The sequence below is a fragment of the Platalea leucorodia genome, assembly GCF_965183815.1.
Source record: "Platalea leucorodia genome assembly, chromosome: 3".
Lineage (NCBI taxonomy): Eukaryota > Metazoa > Chordata > Aves > Pelecaniformes > Threskiornithidae > Platalea > Platalea leucorodia.
The window spans coordinates 114,195,254-114,214,336 of record NC_138825.1 but is presented as its reverse complement, the minus strand read 5'-3'; the positions used below and the strand labels follow the sequence as shown (position 1 = coordinate 114,214,336).

At 37.6% G+C, this 19,083-nt stretch overlaps 1 protein-coding gene across 2 annotated transcripts in view; it reads left to right on the top strand.

Annotated features, from left to right (window-relative positions):
- NBAS (NBAS subunit of NRZ tethering complex) overlaps positions 1-19,083 on the top strand; it is a gene marked incomplete at its 5' end in the record, with an annotated part of 188,793 nt that overhangs the window by 111,832 nt on the left and 57,878 nt on the right. For both annotated transcript variants that reach the window (XM_082306639.1, XM_082306640.1), the window contains 3 exons: positions 4,459-4,569; positions 7,927-8,177; positions 9,959-10,293. In XM_082306639.1, the coding sequence (XP_082162765.1) occupies positions 4,459-4,569; positions 7,927-8,177; positions 9,959-10,293 (697 nt within the window). The remainder of the gene's footprint in view (positions 1-4,458; positions 4,570-7,926; positions 8,178-9,958; positions 10,294-19,083) is intronic.

The window sequence follows — 19,083 nt, the reverse complement described above, 5'->3', positions numbered from 1 at the left end:
GAGGAAACTAAAGGCTCTCGGCTTAAATCTTTGTTTCACTTCTCCAAGTTGGATTTCTTTTTGTTTTTAAACATTTTTTGAGGACAGACGACAGGAAAAGTGGATCTCATGTCCCTTTATTATGATTGAATCCAGTGGTGGTTCTAATGCTTTGTAGCTGATTGCCAACAGAAAATGTTGAAGACAGTGATTGTGAGCAAACACATGCACATCTGTGATAGACAGAGGTTTTAGAGAACAAGACAGAAAAAAAAATTGCTCTGAGCTGCCAAATGTTTATTTCTGTGAGCCTGAAGATAGTCAGCAAAATCCCAGCTGAATGCTACTGCATAGGCATATTTTTTTGATGCTTTCACAGGAATATTTTTTGATACTTAGGAAATGCGTGCTAGCACACAGGCAGGGTGGCTGAGACCATCCACAAGAACTGCTTCTGACTGCTTTTGCACCAGTCTTGGTGCAGCAACACAGAGGAAGTACATGCAAACTGTGCCTGCACCGGAGCCTGCAGTGGGGATTTCCCTGGCTGTTTTTTCAGCTTTTCATTGCGTAGCAACTATTTGTTCTTGTCTTGTCAGTATTATCTAGGCAATGAACAGCTTGTTACTGTTCTTCATTTATACAATATCATTTCCTTAAACCTCCATTGCCTTATGCTGCCATGGCATGCCACTCTTAAGACAGAAAGACAGGATTTTAGGAAGGTTTATAAAGTTCTAGGGGGAATGGATCCCACTAGCTCCAAGAGCCACTCCTGATTTGTATGACTGACCGAGTTATTGTGCAACTAAAGCATTCGTATCATCTTCCTCTTTCACTGAATCACAGAATGGCTGAGGTTGAGAGGGTCCTCTGGAGATCATATGGTCTAACCCCTCTGCTCAAGCAGGGCCACTTAGAGCCAGTTGCCCAGGGCTGTGTCTGGATGGCTTTTGAATACCTCCAAGGATGCAGACTCCGCAGCCCCCTGGACAACTTGTGCAAGTGCTCAGTCACAGTAACGAAGTGTTTCCTGATGTTCAGAGGGAACCTCCCGTGTTTCAGTTTGTGCCCATTGCCTCTGGTGCTGTCACTGGGCACCACTGAAAAGAGCCTGGCTCTGTCCTCTTTGCACCCTCCCTTCAGGTATTTATATACATTGATGAGATCCCCCGTGAGCCTTCTCTTCTCCAGGCTGAACAGTCCCAGCTCTCTCAGACTTTCCTCAAAGGAGCGATGCTCCAGTGCCTTCATCATCTTTGTGGCCCTTCACTGGACTCTCTCCAGTAGCTCCATCATTCATTTCAGAACTGCTCAGTTCATTTCAGAAGTTGTAGTATTTACTTTTTAAGTTAAGGGTTATTAGATCATTCCTAAAGATCACCTTTTCCTTCTGTTAAGATATTCTGTATCTGAATTGATGATACAAGGAAAGTAATATATTGTATTTTTTTTTTTTTAATAATTAATGAAAGTATTGAGATCAGTTTTGAGGACTAGCCTGCAGAATAGTGCTGTTAACCTCATCACCTCCAGTGTACCTTTTCCTGAATATCCTCTGTTATCTTCCGCTTAGCCAGTGGCATACTTGCTGTGCAGTTCTTGCATCAGTCTTTGCCTTCACTTTGACTAGTAGTCCCTTGCTTGACAGTACATCAAATGATTTCTGGAAAAGGCAAAGGAATGTAAGTTTACGTGTAGTGATTTGGCAGCAGCTGTTGTGTATCCCTGGTTAAAAGAAGATCTGCTTTTATGTACTGAATGACAACCTGCACAAACTGTGGCTACTAATCTGGAATTCACAATGTAGTGTTGTCATGGTACTTCTCCTTAATGTCAAAAAACAGAATAGAGGATCTGCCTTTAATGATTAGATGACTTTATTGAGTATTTTTGAAAAAGTCTAGATCATCATCTTCTTAAACACATTTAACCCAGCTGGCAACTAAGCCCCACACAGCCACTCACTCACTGCCCCCCAGCGGGATAGGGGAGAGAATCGGAAGAGTAAAAGTGAGAAAACTCATGGGTTGAGATAAAGACAGTTTAATAGGTAAAGCAAAAGCCACACCTGCAAGCAAAGCAAAACAAGGAATTCATTTACTACTTCCCATGGGCAGGCAGGTGTTCAGCCATCTCCAGGAAAGCAGGGCTCTGTCACGCGTAACGGTTACTTGGGAATACTAATGCCATCACTCCCAGCATCCCCCCCTTCCTTCTTCTTCCCCCAGCTTTATAGGCTGAGCATGATGTCATATGGTATGGAATAGCCCTTTGGTCAGTTGGGGTCAGCTGTCCCAGCCGTGTCCCCTCCCAGCTGCTTGTGCACCCCCAGCCTACTCGCTGGTGGGGATGGGGTGAGAAGCAGAAAAGGCCTCGACTCTGTGTAAGGACTGCTCAGCAATAACTGAAACATCCCTGAATTATCAACACTGTTTTGGTCACAAATCCAAAACATAGCCTCCTACTAGCTACTATGAAGAAAATTAACTCTATCCCAGCCAAAACCAGCAAAACATACATCATTGCTTGCTGGGTTAAAAAGTGTTCTGTTTGCGTTGAAGTACGGAGTCTAGTTTCAAGAGGCTGGGTACAGGAAGCCTTGCGGTGCTGGGAAATCAGAGGGAAAGTGCTGTGGCCATTGGAACAGAAGAGACAGGATAGAGTGTGGGATTTTTTTTTCTTTCTTCTTTCTTTTTAAATGTATTTAAACAAATATTTTATTTATCTTAAAATGTATATCTTTTAATGCTTGTGTTCTCCCTCCTTTAATTTGCATACATGGTATTCAGTGAAAAGTGCCTAATATTTTTCAGAGGTTGTCATAACTAAGAGTCATTACAAGAGGGCTGTGGGTTTTTTGCCTTTTTTTTTTTTTTTTTTTTTTAAACTATTAGAGCAATGGTTATAATGCAAAGGCTATTCTGATAGCTGGTTGTGAAGATTTTTCATCATTACGTTCTTTCTTGGCATTTTGCTTTTCTACTCTGCATCCCATATCTTATTTTAATTCTACAATATGTATAGCAACTGTCACAGTGGAAAGTAATGATATGTTGGATTGAGTGTCTAAAAGTGAGAATTAAGGTGTATGGATGTGTCAGCTGTTCACCTAGGGTGGAGAGAAAATCATAGACTCCAGCTGTAAGCCCTGTTTGGCATAGATCAAGATATGGTAGAGATCTACGTTTGTAAATGGCAAAAAAAGAACTGGGAGAATATGCTCTCTAATCTGTACTTTTTTTTCTGCTTTCCTTTTATTGTCATACATGGATAATGGTGATAGGGCAGAAAATGTTGTACTAAAAGTTATTGTTGCTCCACAAAGTCTGCTCCCTACCCTCCAATATTGTAGAAAACAATGTACTGGATCTAAGGAAGGTGTTAAACACATGGTGAGGTCACTCGAGTTTATGGACCTAACATGAGTCTGTAGACAAGTGATGTTAATATAATTTCGTAAACTAATTTACTGACAGTTGCAACTGTATTTTGTAATAGTTCATGTTGTGTAAGACTTTTTTCTTTAGTCCCACATGACTTTTTAATTAAAGAATCTAAAACAATATGGTCAGCTGTATTCACATTAAATAATTTTTTTAAATAGTTGTTTGTGACAGGTCTATTAGGATGTAATTATAAACAGATAGTATTTTTCTTGGAATTATCCTGGAAAAACAAACAAACAAACAAACCAGAAACGAAAACCAAAACAAAAAAAAACCCTAGCATCAGCCTTAATAATTGCTCCTATACCATCATAAAACCAAAACCCACATGTGTCTATTTGAGCCATACTAGCTTCAGTGGATTAGGAAAAATTAATATGAAGTTAACTTCAGGCTTTCATCACTTAACAGGTTCTCCATCTATTGTTCTGTTAAAGGGATATACAATAACAGAAAACCAGCTTTTAATATATTTTGGACATTTACAGAATGGAGCTGGACATTTTCACACCTTTTAGTCTGCAAATACTAACAGTGTTTCTGTCTGTGAATTTCTAGGAAGAGCTTTGAGGACCTACATACCAGTTGTGCTAAAAGACTGTAGGTGTTGCAACTAAATCAAGTAAATGCTGACTGTGATACATTACATCCTTTATCACTTAGTAATTGAAATGAAATGAAAACTGAGGTTTTTACTTTAGCACAAAGGTTAAGCAGAAACTGTCATTGAGAACCAAAATGTATGTGGAGCAGGTGCCTGTCTTTGGAAAAGCTCTGTAGTTTGATTTTTTTTCTCCTTTCTTTTTCTATTTTTTTTCCAAATGCAGCACTGAGTATAAGTAAATGCAAGAAAACACACTGTGTATTTTTATTTAACTGTAATTCAAACTAGTGAATAAAATCTAGTTTTTTGGTTTATGAAAAAAATTAAAAAGAAATTATTACTTTTCTAATGTAAATATTTATTTTCATGTCATGTCTCTAGGGCCTTAGTGTAACTTTTCCTTATTTTTTTTCATGTCTCTATAAGAACACTTGAAGAAAATGTCTACAAGATTGCTGTTTCTTTGGCTCAGCGATACAGTGTTCCACTTTGGGAAGTTTATATGACCCATCTGGAATTTTTATTCACTGACAGTGGGTAAGTTGTCTGCCCTGCAGATACACATGGGATTCTGTTACACGGAAATATGTGCTAACCTATGAGAAAATTGAAGTATATTGGGGGTAGAGTGTGGTTTGTGTTTTCATATTTCTTGTGTTGTGATAGTTTGAGAATTTTTTTGTCTTTTCCATGTGATGCTTTTGTAACCAGCCACGAAAATAGGTGTTACAAGCAAGGATAAAAGTCCGTATGTATCTTATTGTGTTCTTATAAGTATCCTGGGACTTTGTTTCAGTGTTTAGGTTTCCACAGCTTTGAATGCTTAGTGCTCTCTTCTGATAGCAACTTATCTTGTAGTCATTTTTACAGTCCCTTGGAATATGTCCTGAAGCTTGATCATTTTTATATAATTATTTTTTTAAAAAATTTTGCTATTTATTGATCTCTTCTACATAACAGCAAAGGAAATAAATATATTGGAGCTTCACATTCACATTATTCATCTATTCATCTTATTTTCAGTTTTTTATAGAAGTCCTTTTTTTACAGGATTTCCTTTGAACTATTCTAGCCTACAAGAATATGGCAGACCAGACCTGGCATTGTTGGGGGCATTGGGGGAGGGATGCTTTTCTATTCCAGAGTTGGTTCCAGGGCTATTTTTAACTTGGATATCTTCTCAGTCAGACAAGTATTTTTTGCCCACTGAAAGATGAGTAAACCCATTCAATGAAAGACTAAGCTACTTACCCAAATAGTGCATTTGGATGTCAGTGATGCAGAGCCCCCTGTGTAATACAGCAGCTCTTGTCTACTGTTCTGACATACATGATCAAATTAGTCTAGTTTGTTTCAAATTTTAAGTTGTGAAAGCAGCTTTAGCTTGCAGCAGTATTTGTACCTCTCTTAATGTTAACTATTAATTAAAAGGCATTAAAATGTTTCATAAAACATGAGGTATAAAAAAACAAAGCCTGATAGATGTTGGTGCAAGATCTGAGAAGATGAAATAACATTCTGAGATTTTCTTTGCTTCCTCCAGAAAACAGAGAAGCCATACCCTCTAAATTTTGATGCTGCTAAATTATTTAGTGCTTTAAACAAAATAGACAGTCGGGGTATAAACATGACGACACTGGGGTGAGTGTGAAAGAGCCAACTGACTTTTCTGGGACTAGAATATTACCTAAGGTATTTTGCAACAGTTTTCTATCATCTTCTTTGTTCTTGTCCTCCATGAGTTAGTATTCATAGAATTCTGAAATCACTAAAATACAAAGTAACAACCTTTTCCCTAATGAAATTCAAAAAAGTCTTGAAAATTGATCTGTAATAGCATAATATGCTGCTGAGCATGTTTTTGTTGTATCATAATCTCATTTTAAAGTTGATTGACAGCATGTGGCCATTACAGTATATTTTAGTCTTGAGATTATGGCATTAATAATGCATGCCTTGTTATGCATTCATTCTGAACTGAAAAGAAGTTTATTCTAAGACTTAATCTCTTTAACCAAATATGCAGTATTTCTATAAGCCACTTTATGAAGGGAGAAGCTCAAAAGAAGCACTTTAAATAGTGTGTATTAACTATTTCTGTGATTACTTGATGACAAACATCCCATTTTTCTGTTATGCTGTAATTTTGAGTCTGATGAAAATGGTTTAGAATTATTTTTTTTAATGCAGTGGAAATTTAATTGTTTCTTTTGAAGAATATGATCAAATTTGAGGACCAAAACCCTATAAAATATGTTTTATTATTTCAGTGAAAGGAAACGTTAAGTTTGCCTGACACAGAATGTAATATTCCAGAATCTTTCTGAACAGCATAATGATCCCTTCCACCTTCCCCACCCTCCCACCCCCACATCCCAAAAACACACGGCAAACTTCTGTAGATACTGTCAATATAATTTAGTGTCCATCTAGCCTTTAGTTTGAACTTTGGGTGTGGACAGAAAAATGTATTCAAATCCCACTCTTGAAATACATCAGTCCCAAGTGTCTGTTCTGTCTTATATGAAGAGTGAATGATGCTTTATTTCCATTAATATTGTACTTATTTCCATTAATATAGTAAAACACTTAAAAAATAGCAAGAATGTAGAGATTTAAAATAATGCCTACGAGGTTAACAACCTAACTGAGGTAGGTTCTAGATGTAAAAATAACTCAAAATACCTTACCTATAAATCCCTCAGAAATCGGAGATTCATTTTAAACTGAGAAAAGGTTGTGTTAGTGGTATTTATTGCAAGAAAATCATCTTTAAGAATGAAACTAAGACATATTTTACTTGGATATTAAAGAGAAGCACTAACTTATGTGTGCCATTTATACGTAGGAGAAATTAGTGTTGAAATTCTAATTTAATCACTTTTAAAGGTTTAAGAAATTCAAATGGGATTAGAAGACATCAGATCTCCAAGTGAAACGTACTACCTAACATGGCATATGATTGGACTCTGGGGAGAGTCAAGGTGGTAGTCATCCATAGGTGACTTCTTTCCTCAGATTTTAGGTAAAACTTTCAATTGAGAAAGGTATAAACTTAAGATGAGGCTTCCTTGATATGCACCCATTTTTATCCCAGGTGAGGAAAAAAGGAGTGATTGCATTCAGCTATCTTTTATGTAGTCAGCTGGAGGTGTCTGAATTCATGCTGTGAAAGAGCTAATGTATTCTTTTCAAAAGGGTCAAGAACAAAATTTCCTGAAGCAGTGAGACTGGCTGAGGTCAACCCAAGACTTGCTGATATTTTCATAAGTTTTCATGGATGACAATTTGAGAGGCAACTTAATAAAACTGTCAAATGAAATATGCTGAGCATGAATAATAGCGTGAAATACATTAACTAGTGGGCAAGAGCCAATTTTCAGTGATAATATCTCTCAAAGCATACACAGGTGCTCATCTACTACAGAAAATAGAATATAATAGATTGGGAGAGCTTCTAATTGGGGAATATGATTTTCTAGCATCTCTCAGCCACAAGGTTTTGTTTTGGTTTATTTTGTTTGGTTGGTTGGTTTTTAAAAAAGGCTTCCTGTACAAAAAGCTCTGGACATATATCTACTTTTACATATAGCTATAATTAGAGATGTGAAATGCTGCTTTGAATCCCACTTCAGTTTTCATGACCCTTAATCTGCAGGTCCAAGTCAACAGATAACAAGATCAGGAAACACAAGAGCTCCTTACCTTATGTTTATGGAGGATAACAGCTATCTAAATATTTATGAAAGAGAATTTACTCTTTCAAAACGTCTTACAAAGTTGAACTTTACTGCTTAAATAAAAGAAAGTATTGTCCTGCCTCCCAAGCGTGCAGCTGAAGAGTCTTTCATGGCATGTCCAGGCCTTTAATGCCAAAATTCTTTCTAAATGCAGGTTATCAACACTGGAAATAGAAGAAAGAGCACAAACTCTTGGTCTGTTTGAGACTCTGAAAACCAATCCTGAAACCTTACATGAACACATGGTTAAATATGTTTACCCAAGTATTGAAGGTAGAGATCACCAGCGGTTGCTTTATTATTTTACACTCCTTGAAAACTGTGGTTGCTCAGAAGTGGTGAAGCATGCTGTTAAACCTGAAACTCACATCCGACTCCTGAAAAAATTCAAAGCGGTTGCACCAGGTAGGAGCATAGTTCATGGCTGTATTTATTATTTTGTTATGTGAGTGTTGACATGATTATGTTTATCTAGTTTATACTCTCCAGGTAAGTTTTTTTTTCAATGAGCATATCAGATTAATGCAAGTAATTTAGTAGATTAGTCATGTCTTATAGGAGTAAGTTCTTTCTTTGAATTAATGGAAATTTAGTTTATCACAACAAGCAAAAAATATTTAAAAACAGGTTTCTGTTAGTGATGCAAGTTAAAATTATTGGCAGTGGTTCATAGTGAATTTTTAAAGAAAAAATACAGACCTCCTAGAGTATAATTTTTTAACACTGAAAGTTTAACATGAATATTCTCAAATAATTTAACACAGTTTACCTTTCAAAAGTCTGAATTGCATAATATATCAGGAACTCTAAGCATTTTTTTTGCTTGTTTGTTTTGAAGAGGGTAATTTTATTTTGTGTTTTATGCTTGATGTTACCTTTTGCTTTTGCAGAACTACAACATTATTTGTCCTACATTATCAGACAATGCCTATAAAAATGAGCTGCTGGAAAGCACTCTGAAATTTTGAATACTACTTTCAATTTGCTTGTTAGTCAAGTATTAGCAGTATCTTGAATTTCACTTGAATAACTCAGAATCCAGTTTCAGAATGAAAAATATGCCCTGTATAGGATTACCTGCTGTGGGGATGAATTAATTGTTCAATACTGGAACCTCATGTGTATCGGACACTAAATTTGCTGCAGAATTTGACAGATTGTGCATGTGAATTCATGTATTGCAGGAAGAAAAAGAGGCAATAATTTTTTTGGGAGGGAGGGGTTACCTTCAGTTCTCATTGATGTGTTTAAACACTCAAGTTTTACGGTGCTTGTTGAAGAAAAATCTGTCAAGAAGTTATTGTTTGCCTTCAAAGTTATTTTCAAATGTTTCTCAAAAAACTCCTAGGACCATACATCAGATATAAATCAGTCACTTTGTATGGTAAAAAATTAGATCTATTGTATTACACCCTTAATTAAAATTCTCAGTATTCAGCATAATTTACAGCTGGTAGGCAAGGAACAACATCAAAGTGTTTGTAGAGGTTACAGGCCCTATGTATATGAAGAAACACATGGCAACAGAAGTCAGTTGTTTTAGGAATTATATGCATAGAGAATAAAGTAGTGTTGTTGCTAGAAATATTTTGTTGTTTCTAGAATAATTTGCAAGAATTTTCTTCCTGTAGGAACCAAAGTAGTAAGAGGACTTTTGTGTTATATATATATTCATGTTAATGGATCTACATGTCCTGTCTCTAGTTGACCTTACTTAGTTTATCTGCCTTGCATTTTTGCTGAGATAGGTAGTAAGTGCCAATTGTTACATGATCAGAATACATCTTTTTTTAATTAATGAAGACTTAACTAAGGAAGTGAGTGCATGAGGTTTTCTAGGATGTATATTAAAAAAATAGTAGCACAATTCTATACATTATATATTCTTGCTTCTTTGAGAATTTACTTTTTTAGTTTGTATCAATATATGACATTAAAATATGTTCCAGGGACTGAGAGATTTTTACATGCATCAGGACATCATAAAATCCCAATGTTACCTGTATACAACCTTGTCTTCCTCCTCAGTCTTGTCAGTATGTATGATAGTAAAATGAGATGGAGTAGAGTCTGGTTCTGCAGATACTGGTTTAGTACTGATTGTTTTACACATAAATGTAGAGTTTGAGTAGATTTAACTATGAAAAACTTTTATTTTGTTTGCCTCTTTCTCCTTCTGTCAATAGGTCTTAATTACAAAAAGCTAACAGATGAAAATGAAAACCCTCTGGAGACACTGGAGCCCATCCTTACAAGTCAAAATATCTTATCTATTTCCAAACTGGCTCCCAAAATTCCTAAAAAAGATGGCAGTATGCTGTCACCAAGCTCTATTTATGCTGTCTGGTTACAAAAACTTTTTTGGAATGGTGATCACCATCTCATTAAAAAAATACCAGAAACCATGGATGAGTGGCTACATGCGTATGATATGTGTTCAAAGTACTTCGATAGACTTGATCCAGACGATCTTGTCACTTTTATTGATGAAATTACCTTTTCTTCAAAAGCTGTCACAAAGGTAAGCAGATATATTTGAAGAATTTCAGGCCTCAGGTGAGGCACAGTTGAATAGAGTATCAAGGAGAAAGTCCCAGCAAAATTTTACATTTTTTTTATTGTACAGTTTTTAGATAAATTCATAAACCTACCTTCCTCTGCCAACCTCTTGTTCTTATGACTGCCAGTATAAAAAAAGATTTGTATTCAGTTAGAAGAGTTGGCTCTGTGGATAAGAGAGGTTTTAATGGAACCCCAAAGTCCCTGTATTCTGGTTCAGAAGAGAATAAGATTTTCTTCTTCTGTATTTATTTAACTTGTGCTCATCCTAAAATCCATTGTGCTGCAGGCTTGTGTTTAGTACCAGGCTTTTGCATTCTGAATAGGATGCTCCACTGAAAAGTGTTCTGGGCCAACGCATATGGTTTCTAGGCACTGTAATAATATAAATTATAAACTCTGTCGTAATCTCCATCTGGCTGAAAACCTGTAATTGAAAGAACGTGCTTTCGTGTCCGTTACATGTATTACCAGATCTGCAATTTCTTTTTGTCCAGTGAAACTTGCTTATAAGGGTATTTCTAACATAAAGTTTTACCCATGCTTTCTTATGTATCTTTTACTGCCAAGCACAAAAACGAGATGAGATTTCTTAGATATTTCCTTATTAAAAGATCTTGAGATGTCTTCACTAACTTAATCTGAAATGAAAAGATGATAAAGAAGAGATGTTTTGTGAGGTTTTTTGTGTGCCCAGCAGTGTGCCCAGGTGACCAAGAGGGCCAATGGCATCCTGGCCTGTATCAAGAATAGTGTGGCCAGCAGTACCAGGGAGGTGATAGTGCCCCTGTACTCAGCACTGGTGAGGCCGTACCTCGAGTACTGTGTTCAGTGTTGGGCCCCTCACTCCAAGAAGGACATCGAGGTGCTGGAGCGTGCCCAGAGAAGGGCAACGAAGCTGGTGCAGGGACTAGAGCACAAGTCTTATGAGGAGTGGCTGAGGGAGCTGGGGTTGTTTAGTCTGGAGAAGAGGAGGCTGAGGGGAGACCTTGTTGCTCTCTACAACTACCTGAAAGGAGGTTGTAGCGAGGTGGGGGTCAGTCTCTTCTCCCAAGTAACAAGTGATAGGACAAGAGGAAACGGCCTCAAGCTGCGCCAGGGGAGGTTTAGGTTGGATATTAGGAAAAACTTCTTCACTGAGAGGGTGGTCAAGCATTGGAACAGGCTGCTGAGGGAAGTGGTTGAGTCTCCATCCCTGGAGGTATTTAAAGAATGGAGAGACGCGGTGCTCGAGGACATGGAATAGTGAAGACTTGGCAGTGATAGGTTGACGGTTGGACTCGATGATCTTAAGGGTCTTTTCCAACCTTAACAATTCTATGATTCTATGAATGTGTGTTTGTCTTCTCTGTTCTGGATTGCGCTCATTTTCCAGAGGTGTTTATTCACTGCATTCAATAAGGTGTCATTTGTTCTGTCTCTGGATAGTATTTTAGTGTTCCCATGATACTAGTATAAATTTATTAGAACCATCTAACCTGTATCTATACCAGAATTTGTTGAAAAATAATTGCTATTCATTGAAATCCTGGGAAAATGAAAAGCTTTGTCAGCACCAAATTTGTACTTTGATCTGTCTGTCATGCTAATAGACCAAATTAGTCTGGTCCCATCAGCTGTCTCTTAAGCATGTTCAGCAGAGCCACTGTCTTGTTTAGGTGTTTTGATCCTTTTGTATCACTGAGTGTTTCGTGCTTATCAGAAAGACTGACACTCATCCTGAGATCTCAGTTGCCAGACCTGACCCTGGACTGAGGTAGCAAGGGAGTGACTTGTCTAATGAGAAGGAAATACTGTCTTCACGTATGATCACCGATAGTGAGTGCTTGAAACTCTTGCTGTTGATATATCTTGGGCATTTCAAGATTATTTCTCATTTATTCCAGATGAATGATGCGGGGAGAAGATAGATAGCCTCCACTGTGTATCTGTTTTGAAACACATTGTTTATTTTCATTTGTTTATTTCTGTTCAGGATTCTAATACAGTTTCTCTGCTCTCTTAAGATGAGTAGGAGTAGCAGGAAGGAAATATTGATGGCAGGATTATTGTGGCTGGTGGCTAAGCAGAACTTCATAGCAGAAATCTGTTAGCATTTTGGCCATGAAAGATACTCAAAAAGTGTTTGAAACACTTGGTCAAATCAGCTGATTTAGTGTCCCCTGCACTGGATTTGGGAATGAAACAGCTGTTTAACCAGCTTGCAACTAGTTTTGCCTCAGGATCCCATCCAGTTTTCAAGTGGAAGTGTACAATGAAAAATTATCATTGTAGAACCTGAAAACTTATTGGAGATCACTTTCCTTTAACTTTGATATGAAAAATGCTTCGTACGTAAAAGCTGCCTTTTGGCTTGCACCTTTTACGTAAAATTGTATCCTGTTTTGAGGCTGCACTGGTCATGCGATCACTCTTTTAATCTCTATTCAGCGCTTTCTTCTCAGCCCAATACTTTATTATATCAGTTTCCCATTCCCGTAACAGATGCACATTTCTGTATTTCATGGAAGCACTGATATTTAATATATGTAAAGGACTGCAAAAAAACCATGGTCATTACCATGAAATAATCTCTGCTTTCACTGAGACAGCTGAGTTTTCTCACATACAGAAAATTTGTGGAGTTCTTTTAAGTGGACCTTGAGAGGAAGCTTAAAGTGAGATAGTGTAAGTAGGTTTTTTAGGAATGCTGAGAGGTGAATTGGGTCCTTCCCCCTTTGCAAAAAAACAAACAAACAAGCAAAAAAAAAAAAACCCAAAAAACCAACCAACCAAAAAACCAACCAACCAAACAAAAAACCAAAAAAACACCTACACACCACCCCCCTCCGACCCCCTCAAAATTTCAAAAGGCGAGAGGGGGGAAGGAAAGAGAGAGTAGTCCAGGGAGGTGGTGAAATGCACTCCATCATTATCCTTGTGGAACAGCACCTCGATTGAAAAGCGTCTCTTGGTCAGAAACAATCAAGAAAAGTCTTGAGTGATGAGGGGTAATGGGAGATAGGCTGTGTAGCAGTGTAGGCTGCATGAGCTGAACTTCAAGGGTACCATTGCTGTTATCACCTCATGGAAACTTGGAAAGTAGACATCAGAATATCCCCCGCTGTTTCAGTATATCAACAGTACTAAGGAGAGGCAGGTGACAGGCCAGCAAAGCAATAGGAAACCTCTTCTACTTGCATGTCCCTTGATATGACAGAGAACCTGGGAGCAGAATGTGTAATTGTACAAAAGGGAATGAAAACACAGTTCTGCAACTTCCCGTTCTTACTGAGAAAGACAGGAACATGCTGGACTTTGACAAAGGGCCTCTTCTTCACTTGTCCCCTTCCGCTAGCTCCTCTTTTTACTTTATTTTTTAAAATCTCATGTTTTAGCATGAGACACTTCATTTGTGTGTAATGTCACAATAATTGCAGCATGGAGCATGGGTTGGTAAAGAAGAGAGGGCAGCTGGAGGTCTGATTTATTACAGAATCTTCCTTCTGGTCACATAGAGAAATAGTTTGCATTTGCATTGTGTGAGGATGCCATAGCTGCTCATTGCTTTGTTGCTCCTTCTGTGCTACTAGTAAATGAACATCTGAGATGAAAGAGGTAGTATTGAAAATTGAAGGATAATTAACCTTCTGATGAGTTGGGCCAGTGGTAACTGAGTGGAAAGGTGTATGAATGAACAGTGCTTGACTGGGCAAAGGAGTTGAGAGAATGTCTAAATTTGAGAGATGGATGGGCAGTGTACGCTTGTGAAAGGGCAAGTAACGTTGTTATGCTGCCATGTAGTTTAGGGTGTGACAAGGTTTTAGGTGCTCTTAGCTCTAGGAGCTCAGAGATTCTCTTCTCCCATGTTTCCTGCAATCAGCAGAAATGAGTTACCACCTGGAAGATGAGATTCAGTTCCCCAGCCTTAAGGGTTTAGAGAAGTGGTGGGAATTGTGTGAGCAGAAATGCATCCTAGTGGGACTTTAATAAATCATAGACACAAAGTAACATGGTTAATATACTGGATATTCTGTACGAGACAGATCAGACTGCTTCCCAAAATTTCATCTTTTGATCTCCAGCACACCCCATCAGAGATGTTTTACAGTTTTTGAGGGGGTAAGGGTGGCTTGTGAATCCAAAGCAATCTTTGATTGCTCTAGTGGCTAATTATTCACTAGGGGGTTTTTTCTTCGTTTTGGTTTGGGGTTTGGGTTTTTTTTTGTGTGTGTGTGTGTGTGTTTGGTTAGGTTTTTTTTAGGCAGGGGGGTGTTTTGTTTTCTTTTTTTCCCAACTCTTCCATTATTATCACAACTCTTCTTTGGCTCCAGTATATCAGCATCTGTCTTCAATTGAAGAAGGTGGAGATTGATGCAACATTCCTATTGTGTGAAATAGGTGAAGTAAATAGGTGAAGTCATTTTCATCAGTACCCTCACGCATTGAAGGACTGAAGTATTGATCCTTTGACCACAGCAGCTCACTACTGCACGCAGTAAGAGGGTTCCTGCTTGTGGCACTTCTGCTCAGAAATGCTTTTAATTCTGAATAACTCGGCATGTTTTTCTGACTAAATAATAATTCAGTCCACCTCCAGAGTGGTAAGCGTAGGCTATTTGCATGTATGGAACAGATTTCTTTCTACAAGGGAGATATTCCAAATGTTCAGTGGAACTACTGCTTACATTTTTGCATGCATTTTGGGTCTATCATCTTTTCTTCCAGCAGCTCTGTTTGCTTTTAAATAGTGCTGACTTCATAGATTCTTAATTATGCTAATGATCATATCAACTTTTTTTATCTTGATGATTTCCCATTTATTCCCCTTTGTGTGATCTGTGTGAAGCATTTTAGGTAATTTGGGGATTTTTTTTATTCCTTTGTTGCCAGCATTTCGTTCGTTGTGCTAGATAGTTGTGTATGTCTTCAAAGAACCATCTGTTTCAGAGCTCATAGGTCATTGCCCTGATGTTTGTTGATTAACAGTACTCTGGAAAAAAAAGCCCAACACAACAAAACCAAAAAAACAAAGCCACTACTGAAAACAATTACTTTTTTAATCGCTGTGTTTTCATTATTGAACACACACTGCCAATGGGGATGGGCACAGTATGTTGATTAGGAAGAAAAGACTACAGCTTTAGACAGCAAAAGTAGAATAAAAGGCAGTGGTATCATCATTTAGGTCTTCTGTAGTGAAAGAGAAGTTGAAATTTTCCTTACGCAGGCTCTTCCTTGCAGCCTTCCATAGGCTCTACCACATTCATTCAAACTATGGCTGATGATATTTTTTCTTTACTATTCCGTCCTTTATAACTTGTTTTCCAACTTCTGATGCAAAGGAAGAACTTTGCTTGCAACTTAATATTAATTGAAAGGTTGACTTTTATTTTCTCTGAGTCAGTAATGCTTTTTTGACCATATTCTTCTTGCTTAAGCAGGAATACAATATTCACATTTTGACCACACACTAAATGAGTGTGGAATGGGAACCTGTTATGACTGGATATTAACCTACATCATTTTCTCTTTCAATTGTAATGACCTTAAATGCCATTTTTAATAATTGTATAAAAAGCTCAGTTTAAAAAAAAAATCTCAAAGTAATGTTCAGTATCCTTTGTCTGGCTGATTGACTTCTTAACGCTGTATAAAATGCTGAGGAAAAAGACAAGGCATGACATTGCCTCAAGATGTACAAGAAATGTGTTAATAGTGTTCTCATGTAGCATGACTGCATTCCGATGTTACCTTTTGAATTACTTGGCTTCTTTTTATTAGTTTTTATCACTGTGCTCCGGTTTAGTCAGTTTGTCTTGTATGACCTTGTTTTCTTCATGGGTATTGACAGTACCTCTTTTTCTGATATCAGTACATTTTTACATACTTGCTTGTGCCTTGCCATTAATATAGTTATTTTAATTAAATCTGCTTCAGGGCTGCATAATAGGAAACTTCATGAATAATGTCTTTTCTTTAGCTAGTTCCTTACATGCATTAGAACTTTTACACTGATCTCCAGATGAACTGTACTGGGACTGGCAGGGATAGAGTTAACTTTGTTCATAGCAGCCCCTATGGGGCTGTGCTTTGGATTTCTGACTAAAACAGTGTTGATAACACATCAGTGTTCTGGCTGTTGCTGAGCACTGCTTGCACAGTGTCAAGCCTTTCTCTTTCTCTCAACACCCCAGCCCTGAGTAGGCCGCAGGTAGGCAAAAAGTGGGGAGGGGACAGAGCCAGGACAGCTGACCTGGGCTGGCCACAGGGGCATTCTGTGTGGTATAATGTCATGCTCAGCAGTAAAAAACAGGGAGTGGGAGGGTGTCTTCAGAGATGGTTGCTGCTTGGCGGTTGGCTGGGCATTGGTCTGCTTGTGGCGAGTGATTGCCTTTACCGCACTTTAGTTTTGGTTTGTTATTTTTTTTTTTTCCCCTCTCTCCTTCATGTGTTAAGCTATCTTTATCTTGATCCACAAGTTCTTGTGCTTTTGCTCTTCTTTGTCTCTCCCCCTGTAGGAACTGGGAACCAGCTTTTGTTATTCCATAACTGTTTAACTTACTTTTGAATTAACTAATGTAGTTTGCTTTCCATTCTAGTATATCTTGTTGGCTTGTAGCTACATTACATTTGGTTGGTAGAATATGTAAAGCTGGGATTTAGTGGCAGAGATGGGAACTGGACCAAACTGTTCCATCTGAACAGCAGGAAACACTTTTCGGTATGATGGTGACCGATCACTGGCAAAGGTTGCACAGAGAGGTTGTGGAGTCTCCCACATTGGAGATATTCAAAAGCCACCTGGACATGGTCCTAGGCAACTGGCTCTAGGTGGCCCTCCTTAAACAGGAGGTTTGTACCAGATGCCCTGCAGATGTCCCTTCTAACCTCAACCATTCTGTGTTTCAATGTTGCTGTGATCCCAGGTTCCGGTGGCATTAAAAGGAGGGGAGCTGTTTCCATCATCTCAAAGTTGCATGATAATCACTGGCAATAAGAATGGCAGGGTCAGTGTCTTCACATGCAAGTGAATGGTACTTGTACAATACTTTATTAAGAAATATTTACATATTCTGAAGGGAATGGGCTTCTGAGATGAGTTTTTGCCCTGAGGAGTGAAATCTGTTGAGCTGAATTTGTATGTGATGTTCCTTGATTTGAAAATGAAATAAAACAGATTTTTAGGATTTTTCATTACACATTATAGCCTATAGAATTAAAATTCTTTTTAAACTGTAAGAGCTTTTTAAAAATAAAACTTCACTTCACATGCAAACAAAGATTGAACTAGCCCCTAAGCTACTTCTTTTTCTATCATTGGGCATGATACCAGATCTCATTAGTGAAGCTGAGTAGAAGTACGGAGGATAGCTATTCATGTTCATATTCATGAATAAAATGATCAGAGAAATGATATATTGGTAGCACTCCATTTTGACACTATGCAGATATGAATGCAAAATTAAAATAGTCTTGGGAAGAACCTGTATTCTTTTTTTTGTTAATGCTCTATTCTATATATGCTTATGGCATCATGACTTCTAAACTGACAGTATATTCACACTGTTCTCTAGGATATAACAGATGAAATAAATTGTTTGCCTTTTGCATCTCTCTTAATTGCATTTTGAACATTAGAATGTGCAGTAGAAGGGGAAAAATGAAATATGTAGCTGTTTCATCTTTTATCAGGTTTACAAAATGAATATATAAATCCATCTGTGGTCATTAAATTTTAATGTGATAGTGAAGGTGAAGTGTATCACTTTTTCCCTGCTTATAGTAAAACCTGATATTGAGACCTTGGTCAAAGTAACAAAATTGTACCTAATTTCTTTTGGCGGGAATGGAACTGAATCGAGTTTGGAACGAATGGTAGAATACCCTTTGTATTTACCCTGTTAATGCTGGCATGTTTCCTTAGCTCTTACAAAAATGTCCACCCATTTTGCTTTTATCATTAAAAATGTCTAGTAGACCATTGCTGTGGTTCACAGCAACAGCACTAAAACCCAGGAGTAACCCCTACATCTTTCACTCTGTTTTTAGGGGGTGGGGAGGATAATTTAAACATATAACCTGTAAAACTTTACTGTAACTAATCCTTATCAAGCTTTCTGTGTCTTTATAAGTAGATAGTTTAATTCATGATGTAAACTTCAATTTGGCTTTCTTATGAAGAATGCTATAGCAGTTTAATTTTCCTCTTTCTGTGGTAATTCAACCTCTTTCTTATTCAGTGTGTCATACATATTCAAGCTTTTTTTTTTTTCCCCCAGTTTCTTGTGTATTTCAACTTGAAAGTTAAACTTGTTTCCCTGTCTTTGTCCAGTATTCTAGTAACCAAAACACCTGATGTTTAAAGTACCTAATGCTGTGGGTTTAGGCAGAGGAGACCCCTACCCATTAGAAAATATATTGCAAGCATCCTTAAAACTGCACTTGAAGTTATAAACTAACAAATTATACATGAATTTTTAAAATAATATTTCAGACTTTGGTTTGGACTTATAGCTGAACCTGTGTCTTTCCTGACTTAAAAGCATAACAGTTTGCTGCAAGTACTGTCTATATAAAGAGTATTTCTATCTATATCCTTTTCCAACATACTCTTGGTTTCTGGAAGCTTGGCAATCTGTGATTGTTGCCCAGGCTCCATTCTGAAGTCCTAAATTCCATTCTGACACACTGGAATGACCCTTCTGTGCTAGGTGGAGGGGTAGGGGAAAACTTCATTCAGTGTATATATGACTCTCTTTAAAAATTCAAA